The 17,471-nt window shown below is 37.0% G+C and overlaps 1 protein-coding gene across 2 annotated transcripts in view; it reads right to left on the bottom strand.

The window, feature by feature from the left end:
• UXS1 (UDP-glucuronate decarboxylase 1) overlaps positions 1 to 17,471 on the bottom strand; it is a 54,744-nt gene that overhangs the window by 25,571 nt on the left and 11,702 nt on the right. For both annotated transcript variants that reach the window (XM_064710096.1, XM_064710100.1), the window contains exons 2-6: positions 17,056 to 17,083; positions 14,323 to 14,371; positions 12,166 to 12,209; positions 8,628 to 8,688; positions 3,741 to 3,921 (exon numbers count right to left, since the gene is read on the bottom strand). In XM_064710096.1, the coding sequence (XP_064566166.1) occupies positions 3,741 to 3,921; positions 8,628 to 8,688; positions 12,166 to 12,209; positions 14,323 to 14,371; positions 17,056 to 17,083 (363 nt within the window). The remainder of the gene's footprint in view (positions 1 to 3,740; positions 3,922 to 8,627; positions 8,689 to 12,165; positions 12,210 to 14,322; positions 14,372 to 17,055; positions 17,084 to 17,471) is intronic.

Raw genomic sequence — 17,471 nt, 5'->3', positions numbered from 1 at the left:
TCTCAGAACATAAGCCATAAAACAGTTGATCATTACCTACCACTTACACCTCACTTCTCTCTCATTTCATTTTATATTACTTAAGTAAGGCACATGCACTTATTTTAAATAAAAGTTTTTGAGCATCAGAATAGACCAACTCCTCAATGCTCTGCCCAAAGAGTTTGGGCAGCAATTTCAGCTGCCACAGACTGCAATTTTAGAAGTATCATACAGCATTTTTCAAAACATACTGTGCACCTTTGATTAGGAGTGAAATCAGTTCAACTGACTCAACTGTTTCCACTGCTGACTGTAAATGTGTGGCATTTTCAGGCCTGTTTTTATTTCCAATTTGTGAAAGGTGTAGTAAAAGCAAACCAAAACAACACCACCAAGCAACCAAAAAGAAATACAAGGCTAAAGTGTGTTCCTGTGAACCGTGCAGCAGTTCAGCTGAGGACATTTTTCATATAGAGCAGATAGCTGGGTTTAAAGGAAGTGTGCACCTATCACTTTACAGAAGATTGTTTTAAGGCTTCCAAAAGTTGCTGAGGAAGCAGGAAGAAGAAACACCAGTGGGAGAAGGATATGGGCTAAGTATAAGCATCTGATGTTTTTTTCAGATTTACTCAACAGCTGAGTGTGCCTAAGAGTAGCTGAAAGCCAGACATCAAGACTGAGAACTGAGAGGCATTTTTTTCCTTCTTAGGGGTCCAGTTTGTGAAATGATCATGTGCCTTCTTATGACAGCATAAGTGGCACATGAAAGTGGCTTGGTTTTTCATGTGTGTAGTTCTGGGGATTTTTTCAGGTATATGGGCTGCGTATTTTTGGCTGTTTTTTTTGGGGGGGGGGTTCTTTTTTGTTTGTTTTGTTGTGGCTTTGTTTCTTTTTCTTTTTTAAAACACATATTTAAGTATAACAATATTTCACAATAGAAATAGAGACTTGGGTGACTTGAAGTGATATAAAAACAAACTCTTACTTTTTACAACAAACACAGAGTCAACTCGAATGCAAAGGTGAGTATAAACAAAACAGCACTAATGTTTATGTCACTAAGGAAACCAAGTACATTACTAATAACATACATTTATTTAATACAGAATTTCCTTTGGCATTTTCTAATGCAGTTTATCTATTACCCTAAATTGGAGTACATCACAGTAACACCAGATAAAGCATTAATTCTCATTTGTTTTCCAATTAACATCTGTGAGTCCTTACAATATGGTTTGTAGGAAGATGAGCTACAGTGCTCTCAAATGACTATCTTGGGATACTTGTAACGTTCATGAATGTAAGAATGAGGCAGAATATAAGTAAAGGTGTATTTCTATTTTTTTGCCTTATACTACAAAAAAGAGTGTTAAGAGATTTTCTTTCCAGACTAGTCTTCAGAAAAAAACCCTCTGTCTTCCTGTACCAAAAAAGTGCCTATTTAATAGTGTATTTAAGCTGCATGTGAGGGATAAGGCTGAAATGAAAATATCTTTAAAAACACAGAACTGAACTATAATAGGAAAAAAGGGTTAATATAGCTATTTCCAACTTTTTTTTACTATTTTTTATCTGTCAAGATTCCTGAACTACTTTCATTCCACTAAAAAACTCAAAACCCTTTTTCTTCTGCTTGAAAAAAACAAAAGTGAAAACTTCAGCATCTCCTATTGACATTTCAAAATGCTAAAGCAAATAAAATCCTAGTAGAGGAGAAAGACATTCAGCACTAGAGATAACTATAGTTGTCACAAGGCTAAAAAATAAAATGTGTGTTTATGTGATTTATTATTGTCTCTGGCCAACCTAGATGAAGATCCAAGAATGCTGAGTCCCACTTGGTGTCATGGTTCAAAGACAATGACGCAGCCAAGGCAGATTGTGCGTAGGCACCACTGTGAAGCTGAAAGCTCCCCATCTTGAGACTAAATTCACTTTTCCATATCCAAAGAGAAAGCACTGCTCTTTCTAGACCAAAAATGAGGTCTCTCTCAGAAATAAAGCACTGATTATCCTCTCTGGAACTGAGCTGTCAAACAACCTTATGTAACCTGGTTTAAACAGGACAGCAAATACAGAGAAATTCTCTAGACACAAACCTACTTTTTATCATGACTGCACAGTCATTCCAACTTCTATTTACAAGTAAAAAGGAGAAACTGGGAGTAAGAAAAGAAGTATTTCATCTATATGCCAACTTGCTGATCTGTTAAAAAACTGTCTCCCCATTGCCTCATTGGACTATAAACTCTGCAATGAAATGAAATTTTGAGGTGTTCTTAGTGTACGAAAGTTAATTTTATTTTAACATTTAGCCATGCCAGCCTCAATTTACACTGCTGGAAGATGAAAAGGCATTCAATAAACTACCCACTGAATAAAATATAATAATGAGCTGTCAGGACTAAATAGGGAATCGGTGTCTTAATTACACAAGCCATAGGCAAGGTAGCTGAAGGATCTCAGAATTGCCATTCATTAGTGCCTAGTTAGCTGGGCAACAATATAGCAATGATGATAATTCTCTGAGAAAGTCTCAAATGTAATCAGTCAGAAAGAAGGAAAAGAATGGAAAAGATTAGAAAAGCTGACAAATTGACCTGGCTGAGGTATGAGCTACCAGCACCTGGAGTCAGTTAATAAGATCCTTGTTCCATTATCCTGTCAGTGGAAGAAGTTTGAAATAACTTCTAAATAACAGGCAGTAACTGAAGCAGTGCATTGTCAGAACAGAGCAGGAGCATGTGTTTCTGCAGGACTGTTTCAGTAGTGTTGCCAGGAATTCATCACAAGCAATAACACAAGAGATGAAATTACTAGAGATATTTCCTGTGAAATTCCATCCACAAGAATCCGTCAGGAATTAAAAAAACCCAAACCACTCAGTCTTTTTTTTTCTTAAAATGAACAAGTACATTGCTACAGAGTTTTAAAAGGATGGAGCACACCCACCAGAACTGTAGTGTAATTTGAGCAATGCTTTCACTGACTCATTATATGGTTAGATACTCCCATAGAAGTCTATAAATGCATGTCTCTCTCCAATATAACCATGCTAATGGTGCCTTAAAATCTGACTATTTAATAGTTTGCGGTTTATGATAGTTCAGATATTGAGCTACTACTTTAAAGCAGGACACACTTTTGTTTGTTTGCTTCTTTCTTTAAAATTGGTGTATTTTTATTTCTTTTTTCTGTTGAAAACTAGGAAAATTCAGTGCTGCTGTTTTCCAAGTCTTCAGGTTGTAGAATGCCTGTACCTAAAGAGGGAGCAATGTTTTCTACAGAAGACACTGAAGGCAACTAAGGAGAGTTAATTTCCTCTCAACTGACCATACACAATTGCAGGATGCATGTCTAGTGTAGCTGCAGCCCTCAAATACACTTCAGTTCACAAAATATCTGGACCACATATTCTGTGTGTGTAAGCCTGTGCAGGCACATAGGAAAGTGGGACAATGGATGGGACAGACAGACTGACCCCTGCCATCTTGCCTTCTTACAAAATCAGACATATCAGGATGTTTTTAAGGTGTCTTTCCTCCTGTCCACTCAGAAAAGAAGAACTGATTTCAGACAAAAGTGCTCTGAACCTTACTCCGTACTGGTCACGGAAAACAGGCTAATAATAAACAAAGCATACAGATATCAGATAGATCAACCCAGAACTCAACACACAAGTTTCATTTCTTTACAGATGCACACACTTAGAAGGGAAAGGCACAAAAAATGCACATAACAAAGCAGAGACTACCTACCTTCAATATACAGGGGCTCAACGACATCATGATTTATCAGTTCGAAGTTCTCATGACCAATCCAGTGCTCCACATTTCTTTTCCTGCCCGTAAAGAAGTTGTCCACAACTGTAACCTCATGGCCATCCATCATTAGTTTGTCAGTAAGATGAGAACCCACAAACCCTGCTCCTCCAGTTATCTGCGTTAGGACAGTTGGTATAAATTTCTTTTTCTTTTTACAGAAACACTAGACAAAGTCTACAAACATGAAGACAGAACAGTAGGTTTCAGATCTTTGCTTACTCCAGGGGAAACAACTCCATTTCCATGTATTTTTTTTCCAAGATTTACAGATTTTAAAATTTTGAGAGACATACTTGACATGTTTCATCACTGTCAGGCTAGAAGCAGTATTCATATCAACAAAAACTCTTTTTCAGATTATTTTCCTTTTTTTACTTCAAATTGGATTGTGCTCTTTTTCGTGACAGCCAAGTCTAAAAATATGCAGAAAGGTATTAGAAGAAATTTCTGCAAATCCCATTTCTCAGAGGAAAAAAAAAGGTATGACAGAATGCCAGGTTATTTTCACATCAGATTTATCAGACACGTCAAGTCCAGCTTCTGGCTGGTTTACATGGAAGACATGCTGGGTGTTCTAAGTAAGTACTGTAATTTTTCACCCAGAAAGAAGGAAGGGAATTCTCTGAAGACGTTTCATTTGAAATATCTCCTAAAACCAAAATAATTCTTTCTGTGTCATAACACATCCATAGCTCACATCATCCTGGCCTGAGGAAGTCAGTCAGTTGGATTAGATGATCTCTGCATGTCCCTTACAACTGAAAAAACTCTATTCTACACCATTAGCTCTGACATGCAGCATTTGCCTGTCTTGAAACTCTGATGTTCTGCTGCAAAGAAACAAGCAGAAATAAAATATTTAAAACTCTGGACTCCTGTTTCATTGAAGAAACATGCTAATTAATTTTTCCCTTTTTACACCACAGACTTCAACAGTAAACAAGCAACAAAAAAAAAATCACTTATTTAGTACTGAATCAGTCAGCACAATAAGTAGAACTGCAAGTTGTGTGACACACCCAGAGCCAGCTACAGAAGCAATTATTTTCTCTGCATTTCATAAACTGTTTTCAAGAACGAAGACATGACAAATCACAACACCTGAAAAGTAGAATTGTAAAAGACCTGTGTGGTATCAGCCACAAAAGATATCTGCATGGTCAAATTCATATTTTCAAAGTGATTCAGCTGTTGATGTCCATTCTTCAGCTGTAGAGACAACTAACTAAACAATGAAAGGACAAAATGGAATCAAGCAGGAATCTAATGAATGGATAGTGTACTGAAATGACAAAGTGCTGTGTGGAAAAGGATGAGATGCCTGAAGTTCTTTTCCTTTGGGTTAGTCAAAGACTAAACATTTATCCTGTCCACCACCCTGCCATCCACTGCTTTAAAAAAGCAAGATTAGTAGATTTTTTTTTTTTAAACTAGAAAAAAAGCAAAGGAAAACCTCCAAAGATTGAAAAGTGGAAAAACCATACAGAAATTACATGTTTTCTTTTGTAAAAACTTGCATGTCCACTTCTTGTATTCTCATCCTTCCTTTTCTTATTAAAAACTCAGGGGCACCTGTGTGTCAAACCAATTGTAAATGGCAGTTAATGAAAGAATCATTCAGTTGGTTTATTTAGTAATCTTCTGAGTTTGTCAGGGCTTTCTTGTGGCAGATTCAACATCCTATTCAGTTCCCTGACAAACTTGAAGGAGAAACGGGATTTAGGAGAAATTCCCTCTGGAATAAAAGAAAGAATGTCAAGGCTCATGTTATGCTAAAACAGAGAGGAGGGAAGAGCAGGTTTCTTGCAGAATGCTGAGAATGAGGACAGAAGACCAGTAACTGAGGGAGAACAGCCCTTTGCCATCTGTCACCACTTACCAGAGGGAAAAAACCAAACCCATGCATGGCAAACCTAATGTTGTGAATTTATCCTGACTTGCAAACAAGCTGCAGCCTTGCTGAATGTTCCAAGGGTTTTGGCTTTTCTGTGGTGAACAGGATAAGATTTTTCTGAAGAAGACCTGAACCTACTCCTTCAACTGAGGCCCAAGGAAATCTCCTGCTGCTACTTCTATTGCCAAGATACTAGAGAAGATAAATTCAATGCTTGCAACACATGTCTTTGGTGCAGTAAAAGGAAGTGTCTTCTTCCCAATATCCCTTAAAAAAAATAAAAATCACAAAGCCAAACAAAAAAGGCAAAAAAGCACAAAAAAAATCACACACATAATAAGAAGAAAAAAAGCACAAAAAGGTAAAAAAAAGCACAAACCAATTCTGTCTGGAAAGAAGTTTCCAATTACCTTAAACCTACAAGTAGCTTTTATGATGAAACTAAGTTGGCTTCATTAACATATCACTTCCATGGGTATTAGACAAGAACTTAAGAAATGATTGAAAAAGGAGTTGAATTTCCCCTGGAAAAGTAAAAAAACTATGTAAATTATGTTTTTTATCATTACTTGATGCAACGTTAAAAAAAAGATGATTTATCACTGAAGTTCTTTGTAAACCTTCCTGTAATTACTGATACAAGCATCACTTCTAAATATTACTTCCTGCAAATCACAATGACATATTAATCCACATAATCATAAGTTGTACATGAATTATATCCATATCAGAACTGGAGCACCAGCTTGGGTCTTAAAAAGGAATTCTTTATTAAGACAACATTAATGAAAATATTTCATTACTTAGTAGAGCACGTATGCTTGGTAACTTCAGCACCTACTAAAAGGCACAAATATTAGAGATAATTATCTTCACCACAGGCACTTACAGGTTTGTCTATTTATTACATGTTTCTGCTGTCTGAAATCAGATTCAAAACATCTTATGCCCCATAAGGAAATTATATTAATATTTTTGTTCTCTGCTTTTATCACTTTACTGTATTCAATTCAGAAAAAAGACACCCAATAGATTGAACCAATGGCAACACTATCTTCCACATAACAGAATTGTTTCTCTTGCATATGAAAGCCTGCAGCCTAGTCACTTCAGACAACTCAGGAAATAGATAAATCATGCACAACAAGGTGAAGATCTCTTTTCAATGAAAGTGGCAGGATATCTGGCGTCAGCTGAGATACCACCACAACCAGAAATCATCTCCAGAGAGATGCTGTTTAATAAAAACTAACTGCTAGAGCTGTTGTCTTGTCAGGACAGTGCTGTGAGGATCTCCAGGCTGGAGCTGGAGACTGCAGTCAGAATTTAAAAAAAAGTTAAATTAAGAATGCATTCTAGAAAAAGATGCAGTATTAACAAAATACAAAGCAAAATACGTGATCTAGCAGAATTCACTGGGCTGGCTAGTTCTTGAGAATTTTGAAGTGTCATGCAACATTTTTATGGGAACTTCAGTTACTCAAACCATGGGATTATTTCCCCTAGAAGTATGACAGCAACACTGTAGCAGAAGGTAACTGGCCCCATGGGCAGGAGGCCTATGAATGCCCATCCGAGTTGGCACAAAACTACTCAGAACAACCTGCCACTCCTTTTGGCCAGTTTTCTCTGTAGTCATTTAAACTCTACAAAATACACTGGGAACCAAAAAGCTATTCACCTCCAGGTCCCCTGAAAACTCTCCTATTCCAACTATTTGCCATCTCTGTTGAAGCAACAAATTTCAACAAAATATCCAGTATTTTTCAGTGGCAAAGTCTGGAAGTGAACATTAAGAGCTCCACAGCCTGTTAACAGCTTTCACTGACACTTCTGATGGAAGTACATTCTCACTTCCACAGAAAACATGACATTAAGACCCTTGCAAACACACGAGGTACACAATTTAGGAATTTTCAAAATTAAACCTCTATTTTCCTCTGTTTATTTTCTGTAGTCAACAGGGGCACTGGGAGTTTATAGGTCTCCATCAGACTGTTATAAAAATAACAGAACACCATTGCAGAACTAAACTAATTTGGTAACACTATGTTAAAGTTTTCAGTAGCAATGAAGATCATTGCCTAAATATGCAGAAAAATAATTTTCTCTGCATATTTTCAGTTTTTTTCTTCAGGATTTTGAAGTCAAAGCAAACAAAAGCACCAGTAAAGTTAGGCACATTAGCAGGGTTTTGTTGTGGACTTTACTTTCATTACTACAGAAGCAGAAGTTCATACTCTATTTTCCACATCTCAAATAGCTTTACTTTCTCTACCTTCAAAACATGAGGACAATTCCTCCCCCCACCAAAGACACAGAGAAACAAGGAAAAATCTAGGTCACAGATAACATCAAAATTTTTGCAGACAAAGCTGGAAAGCTGATTTCCAGCACAATTCACTAAGTTTAAGAATGCCCTGGACAACTCCTTTTCCTGAGTTAACCTGCCATCCTCTTCAACCCTCAACTGCTTATGATGCTTCAAAATAACAGAAACAACAGAGAAGATAGAGAGAGATGAACATTCCCAGCAGGGCAACTTCTCTTCTAGCCTTATGACTAGATTTCGCCCAATTTGGACACACAAGGTTCCTGTTAAGATGTGCTTTAAAAGTTTTCCAGTCTCTGAAAGTTTAAGCCATTTGGGAGCACAAAGACACTTTTACAAAGTGATCCTGAGAAGTTACAGGGAAAAGCAGTTTAGTTGGCAAGTCACACTTCCAAAGCAGAGTGTTCATATGCTGAGTTTGAGAACATCAACACAAGTAAGTGAAGCAGTGCCCTAAAAAACCTGTGCAACACATATGACAGCCCAGGTAATTCCCTTCATCCCTTCTCATTTCTTTAATCCTACAAAACAGATTACATTCCACAGAATTTTTTGGTATTTCCCCAAAACAGCCTCTGAGTAAACACAAACTTACCAGGATTCTTTTACGATCCTTTTCTGATAAAAATTTCACTGGTGGGTATTTCTGGGTGAAACTATGGAACATTTCAAAACAAGAAGGAAAACAAAGTAAGTTTCAGACTGGTTTCTTTCACATACCTCTCTTTGCAGCTTAAGAAACTACTCTGAAAATCTTCCACTCTTAAAGTTCTGCTAAGAGTATATTTAGACCTTTATTCTAAAAAAGAATCTGGGTCAACACAAGACAATGCCTTTGCATGCTAAAATATCAACATTCATCTGCATACAGTGCTTTTAAAATTTCCCCCTGATTTTATATAATGAAACATCTGACTTTTATCTTTTGAGAGCTGAACTAGTGTCAGACATGACATCAGAAGAGCATAAAACAATAAAACATGAGCAGTGACTGGATACCTTCTTTTTAAAGTTTTAAAAGGCAAACAACCCTCTTAAAAGCTCTCGAACTCATTTTGTTGACTTACCACATTGACTTCAAACACTTCTTGAAGTTTCAATGTGAACTTACAACATAAAGTTTTAATTTGCCCTAAAGTTTTACAAAAATCAATATAAAGTTTACAATCAGAATGTTGAAAAAACACATTTTAAGATATTTTAACAATTTCCACAAGAGACTTTATTCAGTATAAAAACCAATCTTAATTTTCTTAGACATGCTAGACTGTCATTTATTTGATGATCTTCAAGCTAGTAATTTAATTTTTGCATCTTCTTTACAAGAACTTAATCAAACCAAAACCATCATAAAATAAAATAATGCAACATATGAATCTTAAGTGTTCTCTCAAGTTCTTGATGCTTCAAACCTTAGAAGAACTTCTCTCTCTCCCTGGCATGCATTCTGCAACAAAGTCCTCTGAAAGAAGGTGTAAATTTTATTTATTTCAGTAATTAGCTTCATAGTCTTAGCAATTTAATAGCTCAGGTTTCCCTCAACTAAACATCAGCATGACACTGCACACGCTGTGGTTACTCTTCTCCTCCAGTAAGTCCACAGGTGAGAGACAGCCTGGTGTAGCATGCAAGAGCCAAAAATGCCAAAAGTTAAATTTTCTTATCCTCACCAAAAGCTACTCACTGAACTGACCCTACACTGTGATCTTGAAGCACCCCCTCCCTCCTCTGCTTCTAACCTGCAGTACTGGCTCAACAGGAATTCTTCAGCACCAGAACACAGATGCTTCAATACTTTATTCAATTTTCATCACAGCATGAAAGCTGCTTTCAATTTCTCAGACAGGGGAAATATGGCAATGGAACCTTCCAATGTCAGCCACACAGGGAGACTGAAAAAGAAGCTACCTACTCTTGCCTTACATCACTGTACAGATCACTAACAATTTCTTTGATTTTTGCTGAAGAAATGAAAGACAGTGCACAAGCACAATGCAGATGTAGAATCCATATCCTTTCTGAGATAGAGAGGAAAATTCACTCATAACAAGAGATTTATGAAGTTCAAAATAAGTGTAAGTGCCAAATAACTAGATGCAAGGCAAATCTCTCTCCTCCATTCTGAAGACCACTATTGTAAGGTTGTAGTAATCCAGCCTGGGGTCATATTGCTGCCAAAGGACCTCACAACCATTTCTGCTCCTTCTATTACACCAGGAGCAGTTTAGAGCCAGTGGGATAGAGTCTGGCAGCCAAAAACCTTTTGGCAACAAAAAAGCATCTTGACTTGATGCTTGCTTTGATCACAACATGGCAATGCTTTTGCTGCACAAATTCTTTATAAAAACTTTACAGCTCTAGCTTCAGTTAAACAATCTCCAGTCATGAGACTAGCATTAAGGAATTCTTGTCTTTCCTGCTTCTCAAAAGCATGAAGATGGCTTGCTTTCAAGTTTTATCAGCTTATGAAGTAAGAAAACATTGACACTAGAATAAGCTTTGCAAGCAGGATCAGCTTTCAGGCATGTGACAGTGAGTAGTCATTTACTGCCACTTCACACAGATATAAAATTTAAAAAATATTAATTGTAACAACCCACACTCAGCTAAACCACCAGAGGTAAAGGGCTACATCATTTGAAAAATAATAAAAACACAATAATAAGAGCACCCTTTTTCTCAAAGTATAATTTCCAGATTGGCTCATACAGAGGTAAAAAATATCTTGATTCCTTCTCCTTTTTCCTAGAGTTCTGAAACAAGACTTATCAATACACATGAAAATAGTATTTATATGGCTTGTGGGAGAAGTTTTAACTTAATGGTTCTACTCAACAACTCAATGCTCTTTTGAAAAAATACAACAATTATTTAATAAGAAAGAGTCAATCGGGATACCCTCTCACAAAGGTCTTCTGTGGACAGCAGAAGAAAACACCTGAATTACCCACAACTGAAGCTGAAGGCTTACTGGACTATTAACAAAGATTAAATAAATCAATTTAATATTGTAATTAGCAAGGTGGTGACACTTTGTTTCACATTTGCCAATTGTTTGACAATTTGTTTCACATTGCCAATATACACCTAGTTCAACCTATGAAGTTCACGTGCACTTAAAGAGATGAGCAACCAGCTCAGTATTCTCACTGAAATAAATTGGATGTGACAAGTCACTGAACCTTTCAAATCAATTGTAAAAAACATAACTGATTTTTTTTTCCTTTTTTCTTTTCCTTACAGCCCAGGAGGGGTGGGAGGAGGAGGGGCAGCTGCTCACTGGCAAGACAAAACTCTGAACACCAAAGTACTGCAGGTGTCAAGCACACCTCTGGCCAGCAGCAATGGTATTCTGCCCCCTCTCCAGAGGAAGAGGGCACAGCCACCAGTATGCAACACCCCACAAGGGCTTACTGATACTGCTTGGACAATCCAGTCTTAACCCTTTGGAATGCAGCACTCTCTGCCTTGCCTGGGACACCAACAGTGTCACCTGCAAAACCCTACACCACTGGCAAAAGCAGCATGTCCTTGTCAGAGCTGCCAGCTCCCACTGCCATACCAGACCTCATTCTGTGATGAAATCAGAGAACTGATGTGACACACGGGTGAGCAGGCAGAGTGTGATGGGTAACACATTCCCTTACAGATCCTGAGAGAAGCAGGTCAGCCAGGCTCATCCAAAGCACACACACAGGCTAAGATGCACAAGCAATCTTGCACAAGCAAGTCACTGCACAGTAGCTGAAGCAGAGTAACCAAGCACAAGTATGGGAAAAGTGTGGCAAAACACACTTTAAGTCTCTTGAAGATGAAACCAGTATGTCCTAGCAGACATAAACCACAGAAATCCATTCATTAGCTGGACTCCAAATAGCAAATACCTCCACAGGATTTGAACTTTACAGAGTCCAGGACACCCAGCTTGACTTGGTAGTATCAATCAGCCAGAATACCTTAACCATTAATGTCTCAGCATTCAATGCCCTGCCACCACTTATATATGACAATAAATCAAAGGTTCTGAAGGTATATACAAAAATTTATTTCAAGCCTATAACTGCAGAACTGATTGCTACAGAAAAAAAAAAAAGTGCCTTTGAGCTGCTTCCCAAATTCAGCAGATGACATACCTTTTTTCCAGATCTTTGATTTTCTCCCTTAGAGGTGCAACAACCTAAATTAAAGGAAAAACATTAAATTAAAGGAAAAACATATTCTTTGAAGAATAAAATAGGATTCACATCACAAAAGACACACATAGGAAGTTGCCTTAGAGCAGAAATCATGGCAAGCAGTCTCCTATGGAGATCTTTACTGAAGACACTCCAAGAAACTTACATTTCAAAGCCTCTTTACATAAAAAACCCTTGAACCTTTTCCACCAAAAATCAAATCACCTAGAAAAGTGTGAAATGAAATCCCTTAACTTACAATTGAAAACAAAACATCAAGGCTATGAGTACCATAGTCTTGACAAGGACATCCAATGTTATGATTCCTATTTGACAAAGTGAAGTCATAAGTGACTTGTCTGAGGTTGTCAAAGGTAATCTATATCCAGCAACAGAACAATGGGACAGTAATTGAAACATCAACTACTTAAATGGACAACAGACAAGCACACAGAGGACACAGTCAGAGGGGCATTAGCTCCAGTGAAATGTCTGTAATTCTCTCAGAACATGCTATGCAAATTCAAAGATACATCACATTTAAATACCTAAGTATGTTCTACATCATGATTCGAGGTTATATTTAGGCTTAATAGAATCTTGAAATTTGTTAGAAAATATAGTTCACCTACCAAGACTTCTGTTTGCATTTTCATGGCTTTAGAAAAGAGAATCATTTAGGCTGGCATCAGTTTCAATTTCTTTATCACAGGACCCAAATTTCTAATAATCCTGCTGAATTTCAACATGAGTCCTTGAACTCTTGTTTTTAAGTTTACTAAAGCCTTGTCACAAAATTTCAAAATTTACCCTCTTGGGCTATACATAAATTGAAAGCTGTCAGAGGTTCTAACTGGTGCTAAGTGGCAGCACATCAGCAACCACCATTAATTTGTTTTATACAAATACTTCTGGTTAGAGCTAGACAATTCAGTAACTTCATAAGCTGAATAAAGCTGCATATTCATGTTAAGAGAAAATAATATGGTGTTATCATTTATATTCATTAAATATTTAGCTCTGTGGAACAGCAAATAATTCTTGAAACAGTTATTCTGATGGTGTAAGACATTATACAAGTGCAACTTTAAAAATAAGATGAAGAAATGTCCAACTTCTCACACCTTACAGTAACTCTGATCTACACATTGAATTTTAAATATTTCACCATTCTTAAACAACTGGAATTTTCACAATGCTTGTTGCAACACCTAGCAGAATCTCTTTTTTTAAATTCAAACCAACCAATCAAAAAATAAAGAGAAAGAGGAATGCAAAAGACACTAAGAATACAAGCTCTCCACTGATTTTAAGCAATTTCAGTAGGCTGCTCACTGTGTCCAGAGGAACAACTGCTATATAAACCTGCTGGAATACAAGACACTAGGCAGACCAGGCTACACTAGCACAGGAACACAAACCCACACAAGGGTAAGGGGGTATCCACCTCAAGGACTCCTCTATCCATTTAATACTTTGTTTTATTGTTATTACACTGGAAGGCTGAAACATTTGGAGAAACATTCTCAATATTTCACAATAAACTGAGCCTGAAATGGAAATTCAGAGGTATTGGTACAGCAGTCCAGAACCACCAGTAAGTTCAGTCCCCATATCCACTCCAGAAATTGCCAGGACTTGTGCTTAAAGCCTTGGCACTGCACACCCTCCCCAGCCACAAACATTGCTGTATTTATTCATTAGTTAAGAACAAAGCAAAGCAATTTTGGGCACCTTCAAATTTGTAATGCTTGTAAATACTTCACGTTTTGTAAGGCAGTCAGAGGAACAAATTTGTGCACATCCTTTAAGTTACAAATAAAACAGTTCTTGGGAGGATTCTACCATAGTCTCTGCAGCAAATGGATCAGCAGATCCATCACTATCAAGAAAGGTTTTAATGAAAATAAAGTGGAATTAGAGATCAATGTTAGAAACTCCACTAGAGCAAAGAACAGTTCAAAAACTTATGTACAGACAAAAATCCAATGATTTGGTTTTAGCAGAATCAAGAGTAAGGAGATACAACTAAATATAAACTAAATATACCACTTCAATATGAAATGAGTAAAATGGAGTACTCAAAAAACAGATTACAACTATTAGCAAACTAACCTCCTCTATTCTACTTTCCACCTTCTGATCCCCATTTTCTTGAAGAGACCTGTGGGCAAGAAAAGAAAAAAAATAATCCACCTAAGCAATAATTGCTCCACTGCACCTGCATTATATTAAAGCAGCATTCTCAAAGCACCTCAAGTTAGTATTATTTCAAAAACACAATTAGAACAAATTAAAGAGGATGGTCTAATTTCCATTGAAATCCATCAGTTTGGCAGAAAGTGAACCAAGCCCACAGGAAAGATCAGTACAAATAAAAATGACACTCATTTTACATAGAAAATTACCTGTATTTTAGAAAAGTGTCTAATTACTGGTTTTGAGTGCAAATTTACTGTGCAAAGGCCCAAAATGTCTCTTTGAGGGTCTCTGCTTACTGTATGCTGACAATTTTTCCCTTAGGCAAATGTATCCCACTTTGACTTTGAACTTTTCCAAACACATGGGAAAAACCCCCAACTGCACTAAAACACATCTTCAGTAACAGCCTGATGGGCAACACTGACTTCTCACACAAATGTTACTCATTTGACATGAGGCCAAGGATGAAGTATGCTGTGGTAACTCATGAAAATAGACTACTGTCTAAAAATGCCAGTTTCTTGTACAAATCTGTGTGGTCTTATTTAGCATCTAATTGGGTAAAGTGTCTCAGTTATGTTCACTTTTGAGTAAATTTTTACAAGTGTAGAATATGTATTTTTAAATTCTACCTCTTGTATAAAAGGTTATGCAATTTTCCTAACATTTGTGTTACTATGTTTTTGGGGTTTTTTTCAATTAAACCTTCTGAAAGGGGAATTATTTATCTCACAGTAGTTAAAGTTTTTGCATACTAGAGGAATCATGGGTATCCAACATTAAATGCAGTTCTTTCAAGTGAAAAACAGAGCTCCTTTACTTGGGACCTGAACTCATTACACCTAGAGAAACAGAAGATCCTTTGTTAAGCAGATATATATATATATATACACCACACTGTTAGAAGTTAAAGCAATGATTCCCTTCATAACCCTCTGTAAAACTCTCACTTTTTAAGAAAGTCAACTATTACTGAGCCAAAGACCTTATTGACCAGATTCATTTGTATCTCTAAAGAATATAGTAAATTCCAACAGTAAGACACACATTCCCTGAACCATCTGTTCAAACTAAGTTGTCATTTATTGCACTAGTGGCAATAAAAACCCTGAAACTAATGTTGAATGAATGTACTATGAGGAAGTGGTATTAAGCTATTCTGGAGGATTTTGAAAACGTTTACCCAAGTAACAGAAATTTACAAAAAACTATGCAAACAACTGTGGAACATAGTCTTTCCTCTCTTATAAGTGAGGAAGGAAAATATGGAAACCCCCTCAGAATTTGAAAAGTTCCCCTCAAAAATAGTTCCTACTGTTTTTTACTCACAGTAAAATCCTACAACTCAAGGACTGGCAACTCAGCAATCTATTTTTTCATGAGCATTTCCTCCTAACAAAGACAATCTTACTGGCTGAGGACCAACATCAGTCCCTCAGAAATAATTTTCACCCTCAACAGCTCTAAAAAGGACATCTCAAATAAGAATTCAGAGGCAGCTAGCAACAGAATTTTTAAAAACAGCCTATCAGGAAATAAACAGGAATATCAGGATCCCACACCCACCTGTCCTCCTCAAGCCCCTCTCTGAGGTTCTTGTCCTTTGTAAGAAATGCTCAGCTGCTCATGTAACAGCTGCTAAGCTGCCACAGTTCACTGGTCATGATAACATGGTAATCTAACTGATATCTCCATCTGCAACCCACAGCAGCCCAGCAGCTGTTTGCCTGACAGCTGAGCACTCTTTGCATCAAGGGTGGGAAACTCCAAGAGGAGCAGAGTGGCCCACCTGGGATAGGAAGAGACTCCCAGGGTAAGCTGTCATGGGTGCATTAGAGCCTAGAAAAAATTCATTATTATTATTCTTATTTTGTCTCAAGCTTTCCTTACTATGTGCTGCTAGAAGTGGCAACAGAAAACCAAAATCCTTTGCTAGCAAAACAACATGGTAAAATATTCTGTCCTCTATACACAATGACTTTGCTGTAGGGAACAAGCTGTCGCCATATTCTCTTCAATTTCTTTTGCAGCTGTGTCTTCCCAGGGAATTTTCCTGCAGGACAAATTCACATGCAAGCAGAAATGTGGAAATCTGCATGTTCTGCATACATACTGTCTTTCTGTTTCTAAAGGAAAAAAATTCTAGGGGACAATGCAGGATTTTCTGCTTTTCAGCAGTTAAATCATCAGATTTTCTAGCAATTAACTGTGGAGGAGGAAAAACTCTCCGAAGCACATTTCTGATTCTAGGTATAGAAATTTAATAATGGGAAGCAGTGGAGAATGTGCTGCTCTTCAATATTTAAGCCCACATTATCACTGAGATACAGTCAAGTCTGTGCTAAGGAAAAGCAGAATCCAAACCTATACAAATAGGTATGCCAACCAACTGGTCAAAATCAGAAGCTGAATTTGTGCAAAGAAAATCAGATGAAGTGTCAGTAAAATTCCAGATGAGATCTATAGAAAATATACAGTAATTTTGAGACTGAACACTTTGTATTTTAAAAAAAATGGTATCAGCTGCTTAGCAACCAAACAACAGCGTGAGCTGCTGTTTTTCTCCCTGTTTTATATATATTGATAGGAAAGTAAGTTAATTTTATTAAACATAAGGATAGTCAATACAAAAATTTTATACATTACCTCATATTGACAAAGTTTCCCCATACAGCTGGAAAATAAGAGAGAAAACATTACAATGTCATATAGCAGCACCTGAAGTAATTTTTTCTTATTATCATCAGAAGGAATTTAAGACAACATTAAGCATGTCAATCACAAACGAAGTTACAAATACACCTCCCATACATAAGTGTCTAGAACGCAGTTTCAGAGTATGGGTGGAATTCTGATGAGATTACATGGGACTGTAAAAAAATACACAGGAATTATTTAACCTGTAATTTGGGACTGCACACAGACTGGATGAATCAGAACACTCAACTTGTTTATTAAGGATAGTGGAAAAAATGACAAGAGCAAGAAAGGAGCCCTGTGGACCTGAACCACACAAACTGGAAACTGCAGAGTGACAAAAGACTGGCCACTACAGGCTAGAG

This window comes from Zonotrichia leucophrys, chromosome 1, assembly GCF_028769735.1.
Source record: "Zonotrichia leucophrys gambelii isolate GWCS_2022_RI chromosome 1, RI_Zleu_2.0, whole genome shotgun sequence".
NCBI lineage: Eukaryota > Metazoa > Chordata > Aves > Passeriformes > Passerellidae > Zonotrichia > Zonotrichia leucophrys.
Note: the sequence above shows the minus strand (reverse complement) of the source record. Positions and strands in the feature narration are given on the sequence as shown.